Raw genomic sequence first — 26,759 nt, 5'->3', positions numbered from 1 at the left:
ATGTATGTATCTCAGACTGTTGGTAAATATGGAGAGTCGTACTACTGTCCTTTCTTTGACCCCATTACAACATTTAATTTTAAATATGTCCAAGTCATCTTTCCATGATAAAAAGCCAGGATCCTAGCCAATTTGTGGGGTTTTTTTTTAAAGAAAGTAGTTCTTATTCAGCATTCTGAAAAATCAACTGACAGATGTGCTAATGAAAATTCAAAGCACTGCAGAGCTTGTCTTGGTTTTAAACTCGGGATTATGAACGTCTATAAAGTAATCTCCATACTTTTGTTTTCCCACATATGCATTAGTGTTAAACATGAAGAATTGGATTATTACTCAAAATATGAATGACACTGAAACAAACTGAGCACAGATTGTGATGCAAATGTTTCTCGGTGTTTTGAAGAAACAGCAAGAGCCTTTGCAGCTGCTCTTTTCTGGAAAACAAACATTCTGCCTCACAGCAAAGTGTGGGCCTTCAGAACTGAAATAAACAAATACACATTGTTCTGTGTCATGTTTAAAAGATTATTATGATAGAAGAACAACCTAATGAGAAGCGATACTGAAGTCTACATTTAAGCACTACGTTGAACGGCTGCCTGCCTTTATATCTTGTGATTCATGGCATGACACGGGGTGCCATGAATATTTGTAAATTCTTCTTTTTTTCAGTGGATTTTCATAAGAGACACTCACTTAAAAGCATTTTGGGAAAACTGAAATTATCAGAAATGCAGCATAAACCAAAACCATCTGTTATGAGGAAAATACATTTTTTTATAACACTAGCATAAGTTTTTAGTACTGGATTAGTAAATTGTTTCTGCTACTATTAACTTGTGTTCGTTTTTCTCAACACATTGTGCATGCTGTAAGTAAGAGAAAAAGCTCTGCCTACTTTTTTTGCCTGCCTTTTGCAGAATGTCCAGAGGAAGTGTGGGGATTTCCTATGTGTCAGTACTTGAAGGACAAAGGCTGGTGCTGTGGTCGCAATGCTAGAATGTCAGCATGCTTGGTATGATTCCCTTTCTTTTCTTTTTTCTACTGAGAGCTTCATCCAGATGTTACAGGATTCATTATTTTTGGCTTCTAATCCTAGAGCCATGACTTTAATCCAAGATTGTACAGAATAACATCATTAATGTTGTAAGCATGATGAATTATATCTAAAAAAAGTAGTATTGACCTTCCAGCTTTATATATTTTGTACTTGCTGAAGGCATGAAAAAATAAGTATTGACAGATATGTATTTTAAGAGTGGTCAGAAAGGCCGAACCTTTGTTGAAACCTAAACTAGGTAACCCCTCAGGGTAATAGTTCCTGGCCAAGGACTTGGGGGAAACAAGGTAATTGTAGAAGGATTGCAATCAGTAACTCCCCCAATGCCTTCATGATTCATAATATTGAAACTTCTGCCTGTTTCAAACCTAAACAAACCTGCTTGTTCCAAAAACTAGAAGAGCTCCAAAATCCATGTGGCTTAAGAGACTGGAAACATCTTCTTAACATTGCACCAAGAGATTAAGTACTGTTGAAGACCTAACCTCATCAAGATTGGATGATGAACTGTTGTGTAATTTGAAAAAATAGTTATGTGCTAAAAATTTCAACCAGTGTTTCAGTTTGAAGACCACTATTGTTTTCCTCTATTAATTTTTAATTTCTGATATCAAGATGAATCATATCAGCTTCTGGCTGGCCTCTGCTGCTACTCTATACCTCCATTACATAGAAGAATGTCAACTAAAGACTCAGTATAGGCTAACAGGTTGAGGTTATGTAAACTTGAACTCACATGTTAGTTAAATGCTAACAGGAGAAAGTATGGGAGGACAGTTGGTTAGTATTCATTAGGCTTAAATGTGTTACCCTTGGCAAAGTACAAGAAAAAAAAAATTTCTTTTAGAGATGTTGCTGTAAAACTTATAACAAAAAGTGCTTTCTAGAAGGGATTTTCCTTTTCTCTTTTTCTTGTCAATGTCATACTATACCTATTCTTCCTCAGATGACACATTAGCTATTTCCTTTACCATTCCATTTATTTTGGAAAGGAAAAGTTTGTACTGTTTTTCAATAATGGTAGGAAGATGAATTTTTTAAGCAAATGACCCCCAAGGGACAATAGTGATTGTGCCATACATATCTATTTTAGATTTCATAGAAATCACAGAAATTTGGCAGTTAAAAACTTTTCTCTAAACATTCACGAAAGGCAGAGTTCTCCTATGTTACTAGATACTCACACTTTCGTTGTGTAATTCTTGCTGTGCATGACTAGGATTTTCCTTACCTTCTTGGAGTTACAAGGGAGATGTGCAGCTAAGCACCCATCTTCTTAGGGGGAATGACTGGCTCGAGGACTCTGAGTCAGATGAGCAATTACACTCAGTCTTATTACTGATGTTCATTAGTATATGTCTTTCAAATTTGTTAAAGCACCAATGTTCAAAAGTTCTGGACAAGAGTTTCCATTTCAGACTCTTAAGGTACATGTCGGAGCACACACCCATCTTCTAAGCAATAGCAGATATCTGCTGGTGTGAGAGCTGTATCTTATACAGCAAAAGTCAAACCTGGGACTTGAGCAAAGCCATGAAATGGAAGAACTGCAACTACTTGGACTGTGTTTGAAGAACAGTATGAAATATAAGATCAGTCTTTAAACTAGGAAAAGGAAAAGTGAGTGATTCAGAGACAAGCAATCCTGTTGAGTGCAATGGAGTCTGGAGACTAAAGGTGATAATGACCCATAAGTGGTGAGGCATTTTTGGTTTGCTATCTAATTTGTTGTAGTGTCAGATAATTTATTGATTTTTTTTTATCTTCATTTCTGCTACTATTGTTAATAATTGGTTGAAATTTTTATAGTCACGGTATCTTTTCAGCTGTGGAAAAATATTCCATACTTCTAAGTATTTGTCATTGTTTGTCACAATGGATCATATAAATCAAGTACTCTCACAGTTATATCAGGACTGCAATCCTCCTGAAGTTTTTATTTTATTTAACTTTACATGTAGAATTTCAGCTTGTCTGAATACTAGGGACTGAAAGTATTTAAAGGCATTATACGCTGAACTAATATTTACTTTAAAATAGTTGAATAAGCATCGTGAATTATTTGTGTTTTGGTAGGAACAGACTCAAGAAAAACTCATTTATTTTTAGCACTTTCACAAAAAGTAATCCTCTGAAATTCTTTTACAATACTAAGAACAATAAACAAATTCTACATATGTCTATTTCCATACAGTTGGTTATCATTGCTTCTCCTATAAATAAACCAAAATAACAGGAGTGAGCTGATTATGAGTCCCTAAAGGTATTAACACTTTAAAGTGTGCAACCTCACGTTATGTCACGCCATTAATCTTTTAAAATATCATCTACTCTGACTTTTATACAATGTGTTTATAAAATGTTCTGAATAAGAATAAACATATCAGCAATTTAATTCCTTCACTCTTAAAGGCTTTGGAGCGAGTTGCAGTTGGCCAAATGGTAAGTAATATTGTTTATTTTAGCCATTCTAAGATAAAATGTCTTTTTCCTTCTCAAATGCTCTTAATCCACGACCTTTTATTGAACTTCTGCATTTCTGGGATCTAAAATGCTAGCATACACTATATCAAATTGTGATAGATAGCATGTGTCATCATGAAATCACATTTTTATTGCTGTGATTGTGCTTAGTGAGTCTGTGGGGTTTTTTGACAATTAGGAGTCTGGAAAAAAACCCCATAGCTTAAAATTTAAGTCATTAAACTACCCTGCCTAACTTCTTTCTCTGTCTTTCACCTAAAACATAAATTCAGTACAAATGTCCTTCAGATATCTCTGGTTTGGATCACTTTATCCCAGTGTTTTATCAACTAATGTAAAAATAGAAATTGTTATGACAAAAGCTTGAATGTGTTAGAAACATCATCATTCCGGTTTTAAATCCCTATATATTTAATCCCCAAATTCCTTGTGAATATTTTGAATTATTATTGTTCAAGTTATCCTTTCGGTGATGGTGGACACCAACTGTGCAAATACTTAAAAGGCAAGGCTTGGAGACCACTTCTTTCCACTGACCCCAGTAGTCTTGTACTACGAATGCGTTTTGTCTTGAGTTTTTAATTGGCAACTGTTAACTATTTCTATGCAAGCAGATCTTTTGTACGCAAAAGATACAAAGTTTTCAATGTATTCTGTTTGTATGAACATACTACTTTCTGCATCGTTCAAACTATAATGTGTGATGATTCAGCTAGGGAACTACTCCTTTTGCCTTTAAAATAGCTTAGGTAAATTGCTATATTTATTTTGCATAGTTGAACTTGGATCATGATCATTACTTTCTTTTTTTTTCTCTGTTCTTCTTCCTTCTGCCAACCTTTGAACTTTTACAACTTTTACTTCAGAGTATGAGTTTCTTTTTTTTTTTTTGCATTCATGGTAATGTTAGAATCTGACCCAGAAACGTAATTTTAACTGGATGCAAAAACATTAGTAAATTGTCCTCTTAAAACTGTTATGACTGATTGTAAAGAATGCAAGTGAATAAGAAACAGTGTCAATTTTAAGTCTTTGCTGTTGTAAAATTTATTGCAGCTGCCTACAGAATCATTGTTTTATCGAGCCGTTCTTCAGGTTATAGTAGAAGAAATTTATGGTGTCACCAAAAGGTAGGAAACTCTGATTTCACAGAATATGAATCTAAGATCCAATTGTCTTCTAGTTCTATTCTGTAGAGAAAGTATTTCTTAGAAAACAGAAAGGTGTAAGAATCAGTCTTATCAGACTGTATATAGATATTGATGTTAAAATGCAGGATATGTTTGTTTATCCTAAGTCCACATCACAAATGTATTGCCCTTCCTTTACTGAAGAGGATCTGTTTTGCTGGAATAGATCCTCTTTGGTATTGGATATGTGAGTAAAATATATCTTCACTAGAGAACTGAAAGCAAATTGACTAAGAGGTCAACACAAACCTAGACTACTCTGTTATGCAGGGCAGTTTTAATTGTGCAGAAGACAAAAAGACATTTCTATTTGTCCAGAGAAAAAATAATAAAAGCCCATTTGCTAGCATGGCTGTATAGAGCTATTTATTGCTTATGTTTGCACTGACAAGTACTGTGCCCTTGTAGAATGGGATTTGGAGAGCTGGTGCTGAGGACCTAACATAAGCACTCTGTTCTAGAGTTGTAATTGGATTAGATTTTATCCAGTTTTGGGGGATGTATGCCTGTTAGCACTTGCAACATGTCCAGAAGCACACTTTCCAATTTAATTTAATTAATAATCCTCTTTTTTTGAGCTCTGATCCTATTCCACAATATGACCTAAGACATGGAAGGTGAGCAAAACCAGAAATTTCCCTTCAGAAGTATACTTCTGATCCAAAATAGATACTAATGGACATATCCCCAAATCTTTTTCTAGATCTAGAGCCAGACAGTTTACCCATCAGAAAGTCATATTAATGAAGGAAGAAATTTATTATGGCAACTATGAAGGAAGAAATTTCTGTGCTATATATAGCATAGAAAACAATGGCAACTAGTTTGTAAAAGCAGAAAAACTGTTAGATAGTATTTCATTTAATAAAATAATAATAATGTGGAGGAAGTATTTAAGATTATACTTTTGAAATAAAAGCAATGTCTGCCTTCAAACAACTGTTCTGCAGTTTTATTGCTGATCATGATGTTACATGTTGCGGAATATTGCTATGGTCCGGTCAGGTCAGCTGTCCTTGCCATGTGCACTTCTTGTGCATACCCAACATGCTTCCTGGGAGCAAATGAAGAAACAGGGAAGGCCTTGGTGCTGTGAAATCACTCTTTGGCAATAGCTGGAACACTGCTGTGTTACCAGCACTGTTTTAGTCACAAATCCAAAGCACGGCACTACATGGCTTGCTGTGAAGTTAGCTCCATCCCAGCCAGACACAGACAATATCTTTCCTCCAGTTTGTGATTAGGAGTCTAATCCTAATCCATCTTCCAAAGATTGACATAACAGCATCATCATTAACTGATTTTTATCTGCATCAGCCAAAACATTTAAATGCCCATGAATATTAAATTAAATATGATTACAGAATTTCTTTAAAAATAAGTGTCACTGTTGATTCTTACTGAGTGGGGATCCCTACCAGCAAAACAGCATTAAAACTGCCACTGAATGAATTCTTTCTGTTCACCTCAGTAGATGTTCATTCTGATCCTTAATTAAGGAGAACTAAGATTAAAGAGAAGAAAAATGTTAAACAAAGATACTTCTATTTAGCATTTAATGGGAGGGAAGTTATATTTCCTCTTAAGTAATTGAATACTCACAGGCAACTACTGGAGCTGAAAATGTAACTCCTACACTGCACAGCTGGAAGAAGAATTACATTAGGACACGGTCAAGAAACAAAGGCAGACTAACGAAAGCTTTGCATGTTGTTTCTCCAAGGTAAACACAGAGTAGGGAACAAATATAAGTTGCCAGTTAGAATTCAGTCTTCCTCTATGTTGTTTGAGCATTTTATAAGTTTTCTTGAATTATTTTTAAGATGTTTTATGAAACAACCCACATTTTTGGCTGGCTTCAAAAGCAGGCCATTGGGTTGTAAAGAGAAGAAAATTCTGGCATCATATAGTGAAATAAATATTGTGAGGATAAGAACACAAGTGAAATTTTACTCCAGCTTGGCATTTGCTCAGTCCAGTGGTTGATGTTAAATAAATTACATCAGCATTATAGTAAATTATGAAAGTATTATAAAAATACAGAAGGAAATATCAGTCAGGAGAAACAAGAATTTTGTCATTCATATAGAGAAATAAAAATATTAGGGGAGAAATTTAAAAAAACATTCAACTAGCTCTCTGGTTTTTAGGTAAAATAATCATAGAATGTTAGTAACCATTCTATAACCATAGCTCAATTTTACAGTTGCTGTATCTGGAAATTTCTTCAAGTATTGACTACTTTGTTTTGTTCTATGTAGAAGGGGAAAAAGAGAAAATTGTTACTAACATGGCAGTAGAAGCTGTCCAATCAATTTCTTTCTCCTGAATGAAAAATTAAATGTAAAAGTGTAGATTTCTCTTGTTGGATGTATAAAAGCCTGCATCTCATTGCTGTATTTGCAGTGATCGACATGTTGGAAAAACTTTTTCCAAATCGTCCTCCTTCATAGATTATGTCAGAAAAGCTCTGAAAAAGCTGGAACTGGATGATTCAAAGGTGAGTCTCCAAACAGACTTCATGAAATCCTGATATCCATCTAAGTTCTTGAAGTCAGCACCACAATGCAATGTTTAAGCCACTGAGTGAATGTAGTTTGTTTATTGCTATATAAATATAAAGCACTCTCATTTTTATTAATATTAATAGACAAAATCCATATAAAGGGGGAATTTTTCCATGTTTTTTTAAAATAGATTTCCATGTGTAAATACTTTAAAAGATGTTGGTTTACAATTACTCTATTCTAATGACTTTATATGAAACCAATCCTTTTTTATACATGGTGCTCATGATAAGAATTTTTTTAAGCCTTTCCTGTATTTCTGAAGTTAATCCTACAAATCTCCTTTGAGGCAAAAAAGGGTCATATCTTTTCTATTTTATACATGCTGTCATTTAGAGGTAAATATACTTTTCAGATGCCGAGTGAAGCAGGCATGAAGAACTTCTTGCCTGTGCTGATACTGTGCGTCCTGTTTTAACTCTTGCACCCTATTAAATCCAGATGAAGAACTGTCCTGTACAAACATATTACTTTTTCACCTGTACTTAAGTTTATTCTGAAAGTGACCCAAAAAACATGAATAATGAGTGACATAGTAAACATTTTAACCCATTTTATATGTTTAGTATGTTTCTTTTAAAATTTAGTTCCTAAAGCATTTCCAATGTATTTTAGCCTTTAGACAATCTCCTTCAGTAGCCTTTGCAAATCCGTAAAGACCTAATACTTGGTTTTCTTTAAATTAGTAGATGTTAAGGATAAATATTATGACTTTCCTAGATAGAGAGAAAGAAGTGAATATAAGATTAACATTTAAATTTGTCAGATCTCCCAGAGATTTTTTTATGTTCTTGAATGGGTTTTTTTATTTGGAAGGGAGTTCTTTTTATGTTTTGGACTACGGCTGCTAAATTGGTCAACAGATGGCAACATAGCATTAGGCAAGGAATATGACTGTGTGATGATCACAGCCACTCTGTGAGAACAAGTTGTGCAATGAGAGTAACACTTGAGAGTATTAGACTGAATATCAGAAAGTGTAGTAAAAATCAAAGAAAAAGGTAATGTTAAGTATGTTAAGGTAAATATTTTCACAGTCTTTTGATAAAGCAATGCTTAAAATCTGTAGTCAAAATTTCCAGTCCCTTAAAATATTTTCCAGGCACATCAAACCGTGAACTAGAAAAAATGCAAAATCAAATAAACAAGTAAGTGGAAATTGTGCTGGAATCAAGCTTGGAGCATTAAGAAAAAAACTTATTCCTGAAGTTCTCTATGTTTTAAAAAGATTATATTTGTTTATGTTTGTGAATTGAATTACCTGTTTGCTTTTCTGTATAAATAGACACTAACGTCATGCATTTACCTCATCTGAAAAAAACTACTGAAGTTGTGTCTTCCTCAGTTTATGTACAATCATCCAAAAGCAATAGTGGATTGTTTATGCAATAATCAGTTTACTAAATCATTGAATAAACTCTACTGGTAGAGAGTTATACATTCTTTTCTTTAAAACCAGTAAGCACAGACACTGTATGTAGGATGTTTGATTTTAGACACCCCACTTTTTGCTAGTTGGGATCTGGACATATCCAGGTTGCCCTGAGAGAAAGATATCTGTCAACACGGCTTCAAGCTGCACATGTTTGTGTGGTGGCTAAAGATGGGATTCGAGTAAATGATCATTTCCGCTTGTATTTCTCCTCATTTTTATGTACAGCTGGCTGCATACTACAGACTGAATTTTACGCTGATCTAAACAGTATTATTTTTTATTTCCCAGCTATGTTGAAATCTACAGCAGCACACAACCATGCTATTTTGATACTACTGAAAGGAAAGTTGTTACTGCTCCCTCAACAGTGGTTCTGACACTGCAGTTTTCATGGTGGGATCAGCACTATATCTACACAATATTGGACAATGAGTTAAATTCCACTCTTTAGAAAAAAAATACTTACATAGCTAAAAATGTGATGAAGCCCAAACATTTGCTTTCAAAAGACAACAGAAATCAAAGGGAAATTTATGGAGAATTTGTTTTCTAGCTCTGTTTCTAAATACGAACAAAAGAGCAGTTGTATTGCATAGACCAAATGTCTACTCTGTCTCCGGCAGTGGTCAAAAATTGATGCCTTGTGAAGACTATATATAAGGCAAGTAAGCATATGGGAAAGATACTTCCAACATAACTCAAAATGTGTCTGTCATTCACAGAAAAAAAAAAAAAGAGGCAATTGTTGTCTTCATCCATAAGTTTATTTAGGTGATATTAAAAAAATAGCTAAAACTTAGTAATGATGTGTAATAGAGAACTGTGAGGAAAAAGAATGTTTGCATATGAGTCTGTTTTACATATGCAAAAATATGGTTTAAAAACAGAAGTCAGAAAACCGAAGACACTTTAATCTCTGCATGATGATAAATGTACTGAAAGGTAGAGGGGCAATGGCACAAAGTTTTTAGGAGTCACTGCCAGGATCTGGTAGATTGGCATGGATGGTAAATTCATGAGTGTTTTTGGGTACTGTGGATGAATGTGGACTGTGGGACATAAACAGTCTTCCATATTCATGGTTTGTAATGAGCATCCCAGCTGCTTCCTTTGTACACACTGATGTGTCTGTTCCCCTATCAAGGGATAGCCCTTGATAGTACAGTGCAGTCATTTTCCATTCCAGACAAATGTGGAGGCAGGATAAAGAGATCAGGTACCTAAGACATCTAACCTACCTTCGTAGTCATTTCTCTAAGTGTATGCCTTTTGCTAAATATAGAACTGATGAAGACTCTTACCAGATCTAGATGTTGAAGCAGTAAGTTATTTTTTACTATTGTTCTTCAGTAAAGGTCTTTAATCCTGTCAGTTTTTCATGTGAATAAATCTCTCTGCATCTTTCATTTGTAAAGTAGATATGGAGATCTTGGCTTATTTGAATAAGAACCAGACCCTATACGAAAAGATTGTTAATCAGAAGTAAGTGAGACAAAATAGTAAAATAGTTTTTGTAAAAACAAAAAAGCATTTATCAATCACCTCAGGTCATTCGTTGTCACAAGTTACTGTTCAGGGACTACAGTTTCCTATTACCTTTGTGAAAATAATTTCCTCCATTATGGTTCTCTTCAATATGGAAGAACCCGTTGAGTCCAGATTAAACACTGAGATGCAAATGAACAACTTTTTTCTGCTTTTGGTCCAGGATCATTTCTTTCACACATCTCTCCACCTGGGTAGTAGAAGTGAAACATACACCACGACTACTGAATGTCTGACAAAATATTCTCATTTTATGAGGGCAGAGAGAGGTCTTTTAGTGTGAGCTTGATGCTTCACAGGTATGGTTATATTGCTTCTAGCCTCGGAACTGATGGAATTTCTTTGTGGGCCATGGATCTCTGCACAGGGCTTTAGTAATAAGTCTGGATACACACCAACGCAATATTTTATTCCTGGTTGTTTTCTTTGTCATAGCTCACTCTGTTCTTACACACTCTGTATTGTATGGGCAGACCATTCAGTGTTGCATAGCTATGGGAGAAATTCTATCAGAAGATTTATTTTCCCGTATATTTACTGTTTTACTTTTCATTTAACATGAATGTGGGACTCTCACTGAAGAGAATGAAGCATTTTTCTCTGTTCTTTCTCGTAGAGGAGCTGGCTGCTCTTACATTTCTTAGCCATGCTTCTTTCAAACAGCAAGAGCAATCACTCTTTCCTCTTCAGCAGAACACGTTTTAGCTCTGTTTATAGAGGCATTGCAGATGGATTTTAAATGTTATTATTAATATACTTGTTTGCAGCTTAAAACAAATGCAATTGCCATAGCAAAAAGTCCTTGTGTAAGTATTTGTGTATTTCTAGACTCTTTGAATTAAAAAAAAAAAAACAACAACTCTTTTAAATTACCTGGTGCCCTGTACTTGTTGGGGTAGATTAGCAGAAGATCTTTCATAGAGCTTGGCTTTAAAGGTGATTAAAGGGGGAAGGTGCTAACAAGGCTAAGGCCTGGATATGTTCCAACAGACTTGGTGACCTGTGCCCCAGCAAGGCACCATTTCTTCTGGTGAGGGAGAGCCTCAGTGGGTGGAGCTTTGTAAGAGAAGCTGGCCAGGATTTGTGTAAAGTGCAGTCTGGGAACAGGGAAAGAATGCTATTTAATGCCATGTCCGGTTGCAGGAAGATATACAGGGCTGGAAACACTCCTGACACATCCGCAAAGGAAGCTATTAGTCACTTTGATTTCGTCTTGTGCTGTATTCACACTATAGTTACTGCAATGGTCTAATAGCGTATAAGGTAGTTACTTTGTCTTAGTCAAAATGCTTCACAAGTCACTTAACTCTTTCAGATGTAGACAAATCCTTGGAAATATAACAATTTCATAGGTAAGGTCACCTTAAGCTTTCACACACAAAGAGGAACTTCTCTACCTGTCAGCAAGTGTGTTGTTGTAGATTTACTTGGTTTTATTTAACCGAGCTTCCAAGTCTCCTGTGACTAGTGTGTTTCAGTTTTGAACAGTCTAGTGTCTGCACATAATGTGAAGTTTTTGGGGCCCTTCCACCAAAAAAAGTCTTTTATTTGACAGGTGCCCCTTCTAAAAACCGGAGATGAGATCTGCAACAGTAAACATAGTTAGTGCTCAGTTTCCATCCCCATTTGCTCTATCCCTGACCAGACTTTGTAAAAACAGCTGCTGCCCATTTGTCTTTTTCTGGTCCTGTGCTTAAGGTAGAGCATCCCACAATGATTTACAGCTGTCAGATCTCAACAGGCGGGTCAGGAAAGGGCACTAGAGCCTTCTGTGAGGGACTGTACCCATCACAGTAGCATTTATATTAGTAACACAGTAAGAGAAACTCATGTCCTGTAAAAAGCTCATTTATCATCTTAAGTAATTTCAACAACTTTGATATTTGATATATTATGTCCATCAATGTTAAACTCAAAATATTTCAGAGCCTTGATGTAGCTAAATTTAAATGTAAGTCATTGCAGCTTGCATGTTCTGCTAAGATGATGTGTTTGGAAGTATGTGTAATTAAGTAAGTGCGTTAGTGCTTTAACCAAAATTTTTAGGTTTATATTTTTTAATTAAGAATTGTCTGAAAATATTACAAATAATTTCTTTATAAAATAATCCTTTTTTTCTATATTATTTATGCTTGCATTTTTAATATCATTGCGTAGATCCAAAGATATCTGATATACCTTGGGCTTACTAGTTGAGTTTTACTGGAATTCCTAAATTCCTTCCCTTTGCTACATTGACATTGTGTTTCACAGATTCCAGGCTGTTTAATTTTGAGTGGTAGGTAATACTGAAATCTGAATTGGTGTGAAAATATTATTTTTCAGTAATTGAGGTTTTGTCAGACATTTTTTTCTCATGTCTTTGGACAATTTGTGTACAATTAGCATGACTAGTTGATGTATGTTTCATATAGCAGTAGTGATTTTTTAGAAGTGTTACTTTTTAATAAAACATAAAAGCATGCATATTTGACTTATTGCTTCCATTTAGATGATGCAAATGCCTACCAATACCATTAGCATACATGTAATACCTGAAAAGTAGGGAGCTGAGCTATCTCTTGAGCTACAGGTTATCTCGAGCCATAACTATCAAGTAAAAAATAAAGTCAAAAGCCTGAGTTTTTAAGACAATAATAAAGTAACTGACTGCTTATTTTTTCAAAAGTGAAATAAGGATTATGTTAATTTTTAAAATAATTGGGTTTACACTTGGACCATAAATATGGTCGTAGTGCGGGTTTCAGTGATTTATCACAGTTTTAGAAATACAGATTTAATATAAGTTTCCTTTTTATAATTGCTCAGATGGTAGAGTGAGCATGGATTAAGGAGATGTCTTATTTTATGACAAGGCAGTTATTCGTCTTAGCTGAATCTATGTTTAATATATTGGTCTCAGGCCTGAATAAATTTTCAGCAGACATAAATTATGCCATACTTGCTTGCATTTATTTATGTGATAATAGTGCTCTTTTAAAAACTAAGACAAAAATAGTTCCAATTTGCTTTGTTCATATTCCTGGAGTATTAAATGGAAATACTTCAGTTAAAAGCTGGAACAGAAAAAGTTCCACTTACAAGAAAAAATTACTTTACTGTAAGGGTGAGGGAGCCCTGGCACAAGCTGCCCAGGAGGCTTGTGGAATGTCGTTCTCTGGAGGTTTCAAACCCACTTGAACACCTTCCTGTGGGACCTGATTGAGGTAAACCTTCTTGAGCAGAGGGACTGGACTAGATGATCTCTAGAGGTCCTTTCCAACCCCTACCATTCTGTGATTCTGTGAAAACAGTGCAAAGACAAGAACTTAAAGATGAGAGTTTCAAAGATGACTGCTAAGAGACTCAGATGTCCCAATTGCCTTGTGAAAATGCAGTGGCAAATGTACATTGCAGATACCTTCACAGTCAGTGGCTGGGAAGATGTTTAGAAATAGCTCTTGAGTTTCTTGGGATCCATCCATAGGATCATATTTTCCTCCTTTCCACAAGTCTTACAAGGAACAGCTGAGGGAGCTGGGGTTGTTTAGTCTGGATAAAATGAGGCTGAGAGGTCACATGATCACAAGTTATGCCTCACATTATGCCAGGGAGGTTTTGATTGGATATTAGGAGAAGCTTCTTTACTGAGAGGGTAGTTAGACACTGGAACAGGCTGACCAGGGAGGTGGTGGAGTCACCATCCCTGGAAATGTTTAAAGACATGTAGATAAGGTGTTGAGAGAGACCACTGCGTGGTTTAGTGGTGGTGTTTGCAGTGTTAGGTAAGTAGTTGGACTTTTTAAACTGAAACAATCCAATCTTATGGTTCTGTCACTCCAACCTGTGTCACGAGCTGTCCTGATTTTAGTAGTCATGTTCTACTCATGTAATGGTGAGTAGGCTTTGAGGATATTCCTTCCCATTTTCACATCTGTGCTTCTCTTACAATACCTTTTGCAATTTATCACAAATATTTCCTAGTTTGGTCCTACAGCAGCTGTGCTTCAGATGTTCTAAATGTTCTTCTGGTTCATTGAACACAGTTGGTCAAAACATGTTGAACCATGTTTTGCATGTTTTCTCCTAAACTGTATCATTAAGAGACATTGTGTTCTGTACACATCATTGACAAGCAATATCATAAATAAATGACAAAGTGAGCTTGCTACAAGATAAAAAGCCTCTGTCCTTATGGAGTTTGTCAGGATAAGTTACATTACAGTATTTAGAAAGCTGCAATTTTTTTCTAAAATGAAGTGTTTGGGCAGTTCCATCCTTCCTAGAGTAGGTTTAATAAAGTTTCCATGGCCATAAAGTAATAGACTGATCTTTACTTGTTTCACCTTCAGTACAAATTATATGTTTAAATTTTTACAGGCAAAAGTAGTTTTTCACATGAATTTCTGATTTACTGACTTTAAAAAGATTTTAACTACAAGGCTATGTCATTCTCTAAACCCATCCCAAAGGATTAGTTTAGTGAAGAATTTCTAAGCTTGAATTCAGCACCAATATAAACTCTTTAATCGAATGAATTTCTTTCACTTTTTAAATTCAAATGGCTTAATATGTGATTCATTTATCATCTGTAATGTTTCTGAGTTTCTGAAAATTCTGTCTTAACTAGAAAATAAGTACTGGCAAATTCGTAATTTTTGTGGAGTGTGCTTTTTGGGATATAAATGGGGTAAACCAATTTTGCTTTCAAATAGATTTCATGAAAGTATGCTAAGTACCACCAGTACCACCAAATTCAGTGTTGATATCTCTAAAAGATATTGAATACCTCAAACTTGTTGGTCTTTGATAAGATTATTTATACTTTTGATGCTTTTTATTGGGCAAACATGGAGCCAAAGTCAAAACAATATTCTCCACTCTTCCCTGAATTCTAACATGGCAATTAACTGAGTTTGAACAGTCAAAAGCTGAAGGTGCTAAATGAGTTTACACATTTAATGCATTTTACAATTGTCAGAGTTGACTTTCTCAACTGTTTTATTGGACAGAAGGAATTTCAACTCACAGATTTGCTAGTTCATTTGTTAGTTAGGGAAATATTGAACACAGACTCAGGTAACACTTGTGTTACAGCCTATAAACTATACGTGTATAACTCTGTTTCCAAGTTTAATTGGTTTTTTAAACAGACGAAGTACTATCACAATTGACGGTAGTGTAACATTGTAGTCTGACAAGAAATCATAACAGGTGTGCTTATTTCAATTAGATATAAATAATACAGATTGCATTCATTTGAAATGAATTTTAAACAAAGTTTGAAGTAAAGTTTCTTAGTAATTCCTATTATTATCTGGTTTACATTATTTTACACTATATTACATTACATTACATTATTTTAAAGTACCTTAGTCATAGGAAAATTTTGAAAAGTTGCTGTATGGCATGATCTCCCAAGAGCTGATCTGGGAGATCACACTGCTCTGCTAAAAGGCTTGCCTCACCGCTTTCATGGACTCGTGCTAGTGTTCATGATAATGCTGGTACAAGAGAGAGGAAACATGGAAATATGCGATCAGTGCAGGGGAAAGTAGTCCCTTTGAGGCAGCAAAGAGGAATTACATCTGTTTGAACAGACTGTGGAACTTAGGCTCTGTCTCTCCTCTTTAGGGCGTATGCAGTGTTGGACAGTAAAAGACACTTTCAGTCAAAATACTCTTAGACAAGGGAAAGAGACAACTCTGAAAAAAAATACTCTCTGGAGAAATGTTAAGTGTGTGACAATTAGTCACAAACCCTGTGCCTGAATGTTTTCCATTCAGCCCGTGCTCAGCCAGCACACTTGTGGAATTGCAGCCTAACTTGGGTATGCTCACCAACGTGGTATCTTACATGCACTCTGGGCTCCATTGACAGTCTCCAAGTGTTCACAACAGTTGGGTCTGGCCTAAGGTATAGTTTTAGTGCCACCTTCAGCATATAGTTATAACTAAATCAATGGAGACCTTGTTGGTCTCAAGTTACTCTTGGTTGGTTCAGCTATTTGAGCAACCACACTAGTCCACAAAGAAACTAATTTAAAAGAAAGCATGCACCACCACTGCAGTGCAGAGATGAGGTGCTTTTGTTCTCAACCAGGTAAAGATGAGGATACACTGTAGCTAAATCAGCCAAAATACACTGGCCAAAACCTCTCTGTATATGTTGAAGGTCACTCGAGTATAAGTGACATAAGCTACATTAAGACAAGTTCATGACATATGTATTTGGTTTTTTCATGCATTTTCACTCAGGATGAAAGTTCATAGTATCAACATCCTAATGTATGCTTAATACATGTGTTTAAAGAATTTTTTGTAAATACACAAATATGTGGCAACCCTGCATAGGGAACAGTTGCATGGACAACTCCAGTGGCTCAGTGAGACTTGCTTTGCATGTGTAAGTACAATTCCATTTCTAAAAATGCAAACAATATTTTACTTCTACTTTATCTTGGAAGGATAGCTGAAGATTGTGTTGGGTACCTTTTAAGAACTGGAACCAGGTGGCAAGCTGTTGGAATTTCAGATAAAGCCAGTGTTATCTAGGTTTTAGTCATCTTCTAATACATTGACCACATAGCCAGCTACCAATTACTCTTTTCACATCCTTTTCTATCAGTGCTTTGTGGTGAATGCTTTCCCTCCTTTTCCAGCTGGGCTGTTGCTTTTAATTGGTTTACTCACCAAACTTTTAACTGAAGCACAGTTCGGAAAAGTACCTAATCTGTCCATGACAGCAGGATGCATTCAGTTGGAATATGTACTAAGCAAGGAGGGAGTGGAAAAGACATTTGGGCTCAGTCCCTGAGTATGGCAACATCCAAGAGACATTTTTTGATCCGGCTTTTTGTTTGCCAAACGTTTCACAGCTTGTTTTCTTTTAATTTTAATGCTTTATATTGAAATATGTAGAACATAAAGGAAGCAAAAGCAGAAAAGTTTCATGATTGCATTTTTAGAAGTACAGATCTTTGCATTTTAATTCCAAATAGCCATACTTTTAAAAATCCATTATAGTAAAACCTTTTTAATTCTCGGCTGAAATAGAGCAGAAGTTAAATAAACTATTTTGTTTATCTCATGACTGGTACATTTTAGTTGGTTTGACTCTTTAGAGGAAAAGAGAAAAAAAGCCCTTCACATATTTGCACAGCTTTGCTGAAAATTAAATAGCAACAAGACCAAGAATTCCTCATAGTTCACATAAGTACTGCCAGATCAGCTACTCAACATTGTCTCTGTAGTTAGGAAAAAGTCGTTTCTAATTAAAAAAAAATATGACTGAAAGACTACAGAAGTTTTCCTGATTCATCTCATTGTTTTAGGGCAGAGTTAGAATTTTGCATCATTCCTGAAAAATCTTTATTAAAGCTTCTTAAAGCTTCCTGTGATGGAGACTGACAACCTCCCTAGTTCTTAATTAACCTCAAAGAGAGAAAGTTTCTTCAGATTTTGACTGGCTTTTTTTTCTGCATTGCAAGCCCGTTAGTTCTTATCCATTGTAGACACAGTCATCAAACTGTTCCCTGCCTCTTGGTGATGGCCTTGTAAAGTGTCTTATTATGCCCGTTCTCAGTTTTCTCTAATTTAGCCTGATCAATTCCAGTTCTCAATCTTTCTTCATGTTTCTAGATCTCTGATCCCTTTTCTCTCTCAGGGCTTTTTCAGACAGTTAATTTCTTTCTTTGAAATCTGATGCCTCAAAATGGATGCAGTATTCCAGATAGAGCATGCCGCTGCCAAGCAGAGCTGAAGGATTACCTCCTGTGCTTTGCAGGCTGCTCTCCCATACGTGTCACAGAATGGCAATTGCTTTTTTTTGCAGTAGCACAACTGTGACTCTTGCTCAGCTTGTGATCTGCTGTATCTTCCAGACTGTCATTTGGTGTTCCCCATCCTGAACAGTTGATTGTTTTTGCCTGAATGTAGTTCCTTCTGCCTTTCCATTTAACATCTTTGTGAATGATCTGGATGAGGGGGTCGAGTGCACCCTCAGTAAATTTGCAGGTGACATGAAGCTGGGCAGATGCATAAATCTCCATGAGGGCAGGAAGGCCCCTCTGAGGGACCTGGACAGACTGGATCCATGGGCCAAGGCCAATTGTATGAGGTTCAACAAGACCAAGTGCCAGGTCCTGCACTTGGGCCACAACAACCTGATGCAACACTAGGGGCTGGGGATGTGTGACTGGAAAGCTGTCTGGCGGGAAAGGACCTGGAGGTGTTAATTGACAGATGACTGAATGTGAGCCAGCAGAGCCAGCAGTGTGCCCAGGTGGCCAAGAGGGCTAATGGCATCCTGACTTGTGTCAGAAATAGAGTGACCAGCAGGAACAGGGAAAGGATTGTCCCCAAGTACTTGGCACTGGAGAGGCCGCACCTCAAATGCTATGCCCAGTTCTGGGCCACTCCCTATAAGGACATTGAGGTGCTGGAACATGTCCAGAGACAGGCAACAAAGCTGGTGAAAGGGTCTGGAGAAAAAGTCTGATGAGGGAGCTGGGATTGCTTAGCCTGGAGAAGAGGAGGCTGAGGGGAGACCTGACCACTCTATACAACTACCTGAAAGGGGGTTGTAGCGAAGTGGGAGTGGATCTCTTCTCTCAAGCAATGAACGATAGGACATGAGGAAGTGGCCTTACGTTGCACCAGGGGAGATTTAGATTGGAGATGTGGAAGAACTTTATCACCGAGAGGATTGTAGAACAGGCTGCCCTGGGAAGTGGTGAAGTCACCATTCGTGGAAATATTTAAAAGACACATAGATGAGTTGCTGAGGGACATGTTTTAGTGGTGGGCTTGGCAGTGTTAGGTTAGTGTTTGGACTAGGTGATCTTAAAGGTTTATTCCAGCTGATAGGATTCTATGATTCTGTGATCTTCCAGAGTGTTTTTGGTGTTTTGTTAGTTCTACCTGACTGTAGTCCCTTCTGCTTTTCTGTATAGGATTTTGAACTTCTTTTCTAAGCAATGCTCCAATTTCTGAAAATTATGTTAAGTTCTAGCATTGTCTTCCTTTGGTACAGTTGCAGATTTAGTTAATGTGGTTTCTACCCTATTGTCTGACTTCTTAATGAAAACATTGCATTTTGTAATGGACCTCAGGTCAGCAGGTCTTTTCAGTTATTCAAAGGCTTGTTAATAGCTAGTCTCTGGTTATGGTCATTCAAACAGTTTTCACTTGCTTTATAATACTTTAAGCCTTGTTTCTTACATTTGCCTGTAAAAATGTTTAGCCAAATGGTATCAGAAATCTTGCCAAAATCAGAATATATGACAACCAGTTGTTTTTTGCTGTCAGGAATCCTTTCACACTCTTACAGACGAAGTATACTGACTTGTGATTTGTCCTTGACAAGTTGATATTTACTGGTACTCATCTACTTGTCTTTCAGTGTTTTTAAATTCTTTAATTGTTCCGTTCTTTTTCATCCACTGAATTTGAACTAACTGCTCTATGATAAAAGACATACATCGACTAGCCATCTGACATACCATCTTTGAGAACTTCTCAGTGACAATGAGTAGTAGTTCTGAGACCACTTTATTCCCTTCTTGGCTGTCTTAGGATGAAGTTTATAATACATAACTGATTGCAGAACTTAGAATTTTTGCAAATGTTCTCTAATTTGTTTCCCTATTTTAGGCTGAGATTTTACTTCTTTGCAACTGGATTAGCCGTACTGTCAGATTACTTTTCTGATAAAAGTGTGCAGAAATGTATTAAATGTTTCAGCTTTCCTAGTTTTTTGTCATAGAATCATAGTTGTGGACCAGCTCTTTCCACAGGCACAACAGAGTAACCATACTGCAAACTCTCAGTACTGAAGAAGTGCAGCAAGCTCTTTTCGACTCTGCCCTTTCCAGGAGCCTCCATTGCCAACAGCATTGCAAACCTTCTTCCCACTTCTCTGACAGGTTCCTTAAGTGGTCACCTCAGCTGTCTTGTTTGGCATTCAGGAATGTAGACAGCAGAAGAGTAGAGATGTCATGACCTGTAAAATCTGGAAAATGTCGTGGTTTGGCTACTCTATAGACAAGATGCGTTGTGAAGAGCAGTTATGGTCATAGCTCTAGCTACCTGCTGTCATGCTCTGGCCAATAAAGGCTGAAAAGGGAAGAGATATTTGGCTTAGTTGGGTTCTTGAGCTGCCCTTGTGTCAAATTCAGCCCCCAAATCACAGCATTTATAGTCATAGTGGCAGTGTTGACGATGTTGCATCCAGTGCTTGGGGAAAGAAGAAGGGAACATGCAGTACTTCAAACTAAGTAGAGAAAGTTTTGTTTTAAAGATGGGTAACTTGAGACACAGAGAAACTAAGTATTATTTCCAGAATCTGATAGTAGGCTTTGTAATATGAAATACCATCGAGGATTCTTGACTGAAGCATGTTACTCTCACACCAGAATCCACTCCTCAGCTATTTAAATAAATCTCTTGGGGATGGGGGTAAAGAAGGCACAAGATATATGGGAAAGGAAATGAGAATGTTATCTCCACTTTACTGTGTAATACTCATTTTAGAATGTCTAGAGCTTTCTGAATAATTAATATATCTCAATATTTCATGTCAGTACAAAATGCTGTCTGAAGAACAGTTATCGTAAATGAAAACTGAGAAAACTGTTATTGGAAAATCATTATAAACCTTAGGAAAGTGCTAATTTCAAAAACAAAACATGAATTTCATTTTGTACTGTGACTTTCAATTAGGAAAAATAAAAATCTCATTTTAAAGTTCTCTTGAAAAAATAACTAGAATAACTCTTTTTTTGTTGTTTTCTTTTTTTCTTTATCCCTTGCAGCTCCCAGACAGCTGTATAATGGATTACTATGAAAAATACAAGCACAGAATGAATGAGCTTGAAGCATTTAATATGGTAAAAGTTATAGGATTAATACCATTACCTTGTATATATGTGGTAGTCTAGAACAAAGCCTTGTTAAGTTTTATGTGGAGGTGGACTGTCTTATGCTGTGGTATGCAATCTCAAAAACAAAGCAGCTCTCCCTTCCAAACTTTGGAGCATATCCTATTCCAAAACTATATTAGGTGTCAGTAAAATATAATAAAGCGAACACATGGAAGATTCTTTTTCAAGAGGGACTATTACTCTGGAAAATGAAATGTCAGTCTCCTTTTTAAACTTCGACTGGTCTCCATGTAGTTATTTCATAAAAATTCTTTTTATTAAAATTCATTATTTCCCTCTTTTAAATTGTTCTGCTTCATATAATATCATTTTCTTGTTGGACAATGTCTCAAAAGCAACTAAATAACATAGTCTCCTGGCTTTATGGCTTTCCATGTATTTTTGATCTTTAATATAATCTTTTTTGAAGATGTCCATCCCACAGAGAGAATTGGCAAGGTGACATTTGTACAATAGAACTGCTAGAACATTATTGACCTTCCTGGAATTCTTCTATGAAAGTACAGCCATTTGGAAGCGTATTGTTTCTCTTTCCTAAAGTCTTTATAATATCTAATCTTTCTTTCAGTTGAAGGTTGTTCTGGCTCCCTGTATAGAAGTTTTGATACTTCTGGATCGTCTTTGCTACCTCAAGGAGCAGGTATTTTTGCATTATATTTTATGATACCTAAAGGCTACATCAGTGAAATGAGACTATTTCAGCCAATGCAGACCAAAAGTCTCTGTTGCAGTATTATTATTCTCATCATATTTGCAAAAGTATAAGCATTCATTCTATTTAGTATAAACATATGCACAGCAGATGTTTGTATTTCCAGCAAAGCAGCAACAGTAAAGTTTATGGTTGTTTAATTGTATGCTAATTGCTAGTCAATAGATAGTAAAAAAAATTAATTGAATATGCAACAAATCTCACTTTATACAACATATTGAGATATTTAATAATTAAAAATAATATGGGAAATGCTAAACAAACATAGTACTGTATATGCTAGAGCTTCCAAAGAATATGTTTTAGAGCATATAATTCAAGAAATTTTAAATTAAGTCCAAAGGGTTTATGATTTCCTTTTATTGTTTCTTAATTAAGATCAATGGTGAGAGAGGGTGCACTTTTTCCAACTGTATGGGTCAGCTGAGGTACATTTGACTAACATACAGCCTGCATATATTTTACAAGTGGAGGCCTGGGATATAATAAGCAAATGCTACTACATTTACTCCATAATGATTTATATTACAATGTTTCTTCTACACTAGTTCTGAGCTTGTCCTGATTAACTCAGAAGCAGGAGACATTTTTCGGACAAACAATACTTTGGTAGGAGGAAGTGGTAGCATCTCCCAGCTTCAGCTCTCGACCATAGTCAAAATAAAATTTATAAATAAAGATTAAATGCATTCATGTGAATAGCTCTGTTTTTCCATCATAAACCTTTCATTTTAACAGCTCCGTTTTATCATAAGTAAAAATTCACTTCATCCTCTGCCACAGCACACTTGGAACGACTGAGTCGCAGTAAATGTATGCTTTTGTTCTAACTGGTATTTTTACAGACAGGCAATTTGAAATATTTAAATAATGATGTATTTTCCCAAATGCCAGCTAGTTAAAAATCACATAGCAATCTGTATGATTTCCAAGACAGGAGATCAGATGTGCTGCATTTAGCACTAATTTACCTTTTCTAAATTTAATACACGCTTTGATTTAATCTTGTTGATTCACAAAATGTGTATAGGAAGAAAAAATATAAAAGCCATATGCAACATGAAGACCAGATCCAGCTGGCCTGATTAATTTGAAAAGTCAGTTAATTAGCTTCAGTAGTAGAATGGGCTGCATAAAATGAGTAGGACTTGATCCTTAATTTCGTTGCTCTAGTTCAACTAGAAAAAAAAATCTATTGATGAAGGGGATGGTAAGCTATCATTTGATAGCGCTAGAAGTAACTTAATGACTTCAAAATAGATCCTGGCTTGGGTGTCCTTCTTTCACAATAAACTTTCCATGATTTTCTTGTTAGATAAGTGGTTTTTCTGCTTTGAGTTAAGGAAATTTTTTTTGTATTTCAAACAGTGGACCTATTACCATATCTTAGCTTTTAAGTCAAGCACATTTTTATGTACCTCAATCACATATCATTTTACAGGACAACATTGCCTGGTCTGGACTTGTGAAGTTATTTGATCCCGTGAAATCCCCCAGATGCTATGCAGTTATTGCTCTGAAGAAACAGTCATGTTTTTAAATGGAAGCAAATTGCAGATAGGTTGAAAGCTGTGAACTGATACTGCTGTTTCCTCACTTCTGTTATTTTTAATTGATTCTTCAAATATACTGTTTGCTTTTCAGCTGCAAAAGTACAATGCCTCTTTGAATAATGAGAAATAAATATCTCCAGTATAAATATCATTGCTTCCTTACGTCAGTTATTAAATAATGTTGAAGATCTGGCTTTATTATAAAAGTTATGACCTATATTATGTAGTTATTATTTTCAAATAATCTTTATATTTCTTATTTTTAAGGCATTACATTATGTATCAATATTCCTTCTCTCGATATTTCTAATCACAAGGTCATACTGTATTTTTACCAGTGTCTGGCATCAGCAGTCTCAAACTGCCCTCTTTTTTCTTTTCTGAAAGATGTTTCAGATGTTGCATAGTATAAACAGAAAAATAACCTGCACTGTAAACAAGAGGTTCACAGACTAAATAGGATCTTCTTACTTCTCTGTTCTCCAGACCATCAGGACCAACTTATTTACAGAGCAAACTAGAAGAGCCTAAATAGTAACTACTTGCAAAGAACAGTTTTGTATTAACCCTTTTTCTTTCAGACATGTTCCTGGCATGCATTTTTTTACCTGTCACTGTAAAAGAAAAAACAATATGTGTGCTCTAATCCAGTAGGAGATGTCCTGGTGTTGAAGAACCAGCTGCCCTGCTGAGGTTCACTCTGTAATCCTTGGATTGTATTAGAAAGCAATTATCTGGCCAAAGTGTGTTGGGTATAAATACTTTGGTACCCAAGTGAATTGAAATTCACTAGGCAGTTTTTCATTGGCTGTACTGCATTCATGAGTGGGAGATTTATTTGTTGATGCATTTATCTCAGTGGGTTGTCTAATTAAACTTGCAGATTTTCCATCAATTAAAAAAGAGAAAAGTTTCTATTCTAAGTCCTAGTGCTTTTATTAGAATTTTCCAGCATATATAAAACATAATTAACTACCAGTGCACAGAAAAAAAAAAGACATCAAATAAGTAATAAAATACAGCATTGAAGAAGTAGAGAATGCAACCTTGGTGGGCAGGAGATAAGAATAACAGAAAATATTATTGTATTAATTGCATAGTGACAGTAATAGTCATGGGAATCAGTCTGAGATTGACATATGAGTAGGAACAAATCTTACTGTTTCAGTCTGCAAAATATAATGGGAGCTTGTGAACTTAGTAGTTCAAGAAAAGTAAGGTATTTTTCTAACAAGTCACATCTTTCTTGATGTGTTCTCTTGAAAGAAATGCTTCTTTTGGTGGTATAAGTTCACTGCTGTCTATTTTAGGACTCACAGTCTTTATTAGCTCCATGGATGCAGCATGAGCTTCTCACATTTGTTTGGTCCCAGTTCTTTCAATCTTTAGAGCTGCTGAACACCTGCAATACCCAAGGAAATTAACAGAAGTTGCAGGTGCTCACAGCATCTTTGGAGCAGAGCTAAGAAAAGAAAATGAGGCCTTCTGTATATGCCACTTTTTGTTATACAGGGAATACTGAGGAAGCTAACAAGCTGGTGGATTCTTTACCCAGGAGACGAATCAAAAGAAATAAAATCCTTTCCTAACCTCTGAGCATCTGGAAGGAAAGAACTCAACAATATCTGATATAAAGAAGCAATCTAAAGCACATGATGTTAAAAAAAAAGGTGAACTAAAACCTTAGAAAAATATATTTTATTATGTTACATCTGCTCAGACATGCTGATTAATTATTAGTGAAGTGTTAGACTGTTGTCATCCCAATGTTATGTGCTGTAGTAAAAAGTATTTGGGGTTGAAATTGTCCTTTTTTTTGTTATGAATTGATTCTTCTGCTATTTCAGGCCAAGTACTAAAAACCAAACATATATGATATCAAAAGAAAGCAAGCACAGTTTCTTACTGAAGACAAGTGCTTAAGAAGTACAATGTTACAGCCCAAAAATACTTCTTTCAGCAAGCTCCACCTGGTTTAATTTGAACACAGACAAAATTGTATAAGGTACACAGACTATAGCTATTTTTTTTTGCTATTTTAATGTGTGTAATGCTATCTAAATTCAAAGTTAAATTCTTATTACTATGTTTAGAGGGCATTTGCAGCAGTTTAAAATAACAAGCACATCTCTAGGATTAGCCCAAGTGCTTTTCCACTGATTCAAAATGAACTGAATGAATTTTCATGACCCCTCCCACTACCCCCCCGCAACTTCTCAGTCTCTTTCAGTACTTTTCATGCACTTTGTAGTCTATGCAGGCAAAGACAGAGGCAATGTGCTTCTTAGAATAATAACTATCAAGAGGTTTATATGACAAGTTTGTATTCAGCAAAGTCGGTTACTGTCTGCTCTCAAAAAGCTTCGAAGCTTTGGATGCCTGAATACCTATGAGCTATCGTTTACATAATGGAAAAATCCCTGACAGTAATCAAGATGAATAAAACGATTTTTCTTCGTGGTTATTGCCTGAAGTTCTTCCATAGTGTAAACCGTATCCTAGATATGATCAAGTCTTTTGATAGAAAAGGATCCCCATTTTCTTTCAGTGTGACAGAGAGTTATCTATCTTGATATGCTCTCTAAGGAATAGTAGATATAACGACTTTCCTTGGGTATCTGCATGATACTGTTCATGGCACATCTGTGCATTCTGTAGCAGGTTTGAAGGATTTGATTGATTTATTTTTTTTTCTCAGAACTGGAACATATTCCTGGGTGGAGGAAGAAATGTGTATACAGGATAAATGTACAACCTCAATATCCAAGAATATGTTGTAGCCTTAAGATCTCCAAGCTTGCTCTTGTGACAAGAAACTTTAATTCTGTAATTTTGATTCAGGCCTTAGAACATAACACCACAAAAACATTTTGTGCTGTTTCAGTGTCTGGGATTTCAGTTTCAAGTTTTATTCCGATTAAGCACTAAGTATTCTTTATTACAAATCATCTTCTTAATCGATGTTATTTATTAATTTCCTGCTAAAAATATAACTGTCTGTTTAGAGTGAAAATGGTTTTGTTATATTATGATGGAGTTAAAATCTTGACCTTATTCAATGGAAATAAAAGAAGGCATGAACGCTCGGCAAGTAAACAGGGGATTCAGATTTTAAACTTGCCTGACATCTAGGAACTATCTGCAAAAGTGAAAATTTTGTTAGATCAACAGTCTGATATACTCTTCACTGCAGAATCAAGCTATTTTCTAAACATTTATTTTGTACCTGTTGTATAATCCTTAGTTTTGGTCTGTGCTTGCTTTATTGTTTTTTTTAATGGTTCATCATTTT

At 35.7% G+C, this 26,759-nt stretch overlaps 1 protein-coding gene across 3 annotated transcripts in view; it reads left to right on the top strand.

Annotated features, from left to right (window-relative positions):
- The window catches only part of METTL25 (methyltransferase like 25), a 63,262-nt gene extending 39,662 nt beyond the window's left edge, over positions 1-23,600 (top strand). Inside the window, exons 6-12 of one of the 3 annotated variants that reach the window (XM_062016003.1) lie at positions 921-1,015; positions 3,473-3,502; positions 4,601-4,674; positions 7,141-7,234; positions 21,074-21,148; positions 21,771-21,842; positions 23,356-23,600. In XM_062016003.1, the coding sequence (XP_061871987.1) occupies positions 921-1,015; positions 3,473-3,502; positions 4,601-4,674; positions 7,141-7,234; positions 21,074-21,148; positions 21,771-21,842; positions 23,356-23,454 (539 nt within the window). In that variant the 3' untranslated portion in view covers positions 23,455-23,600. Of the gene's footprint in view, positions 1-920; positions 1,016-3,447; positions 3,503-4,600; positions 4,675-7,140; positions 7,235-8,403; positions 8,450-9,024; positions 9,050-21,073; positions 21,149-21,770; positions 21,843-23,355 lie in introns of those variants that run through there. The other 2 variants (XM_062016004.1, XM_062016005.1) reach the window with 2 other exon arrangements.
- The last annotated feature ends 3,159 nt before the right edge of the window (positions 23,601-26,759 follow it).

This window comes from Colius striatus, chromosome 1, assembly GCF_028858725.1.
Source record: "Colius striatus isolate bColStr4 chromosome 1, bColStr4.1.hap1, whole genome shotgun sequence".
In the NCBI taxonomy this organism is placed as follows: Eukaryota; Metazoa; Chordata; class Aves; order Coliiformes; family Coliidae; genus Colius; species Colius striatus.
Note: the sequence above shows the minus strand (reverse complement) of the source record. Positions and strands in the feature narration are given on the sequence as shown.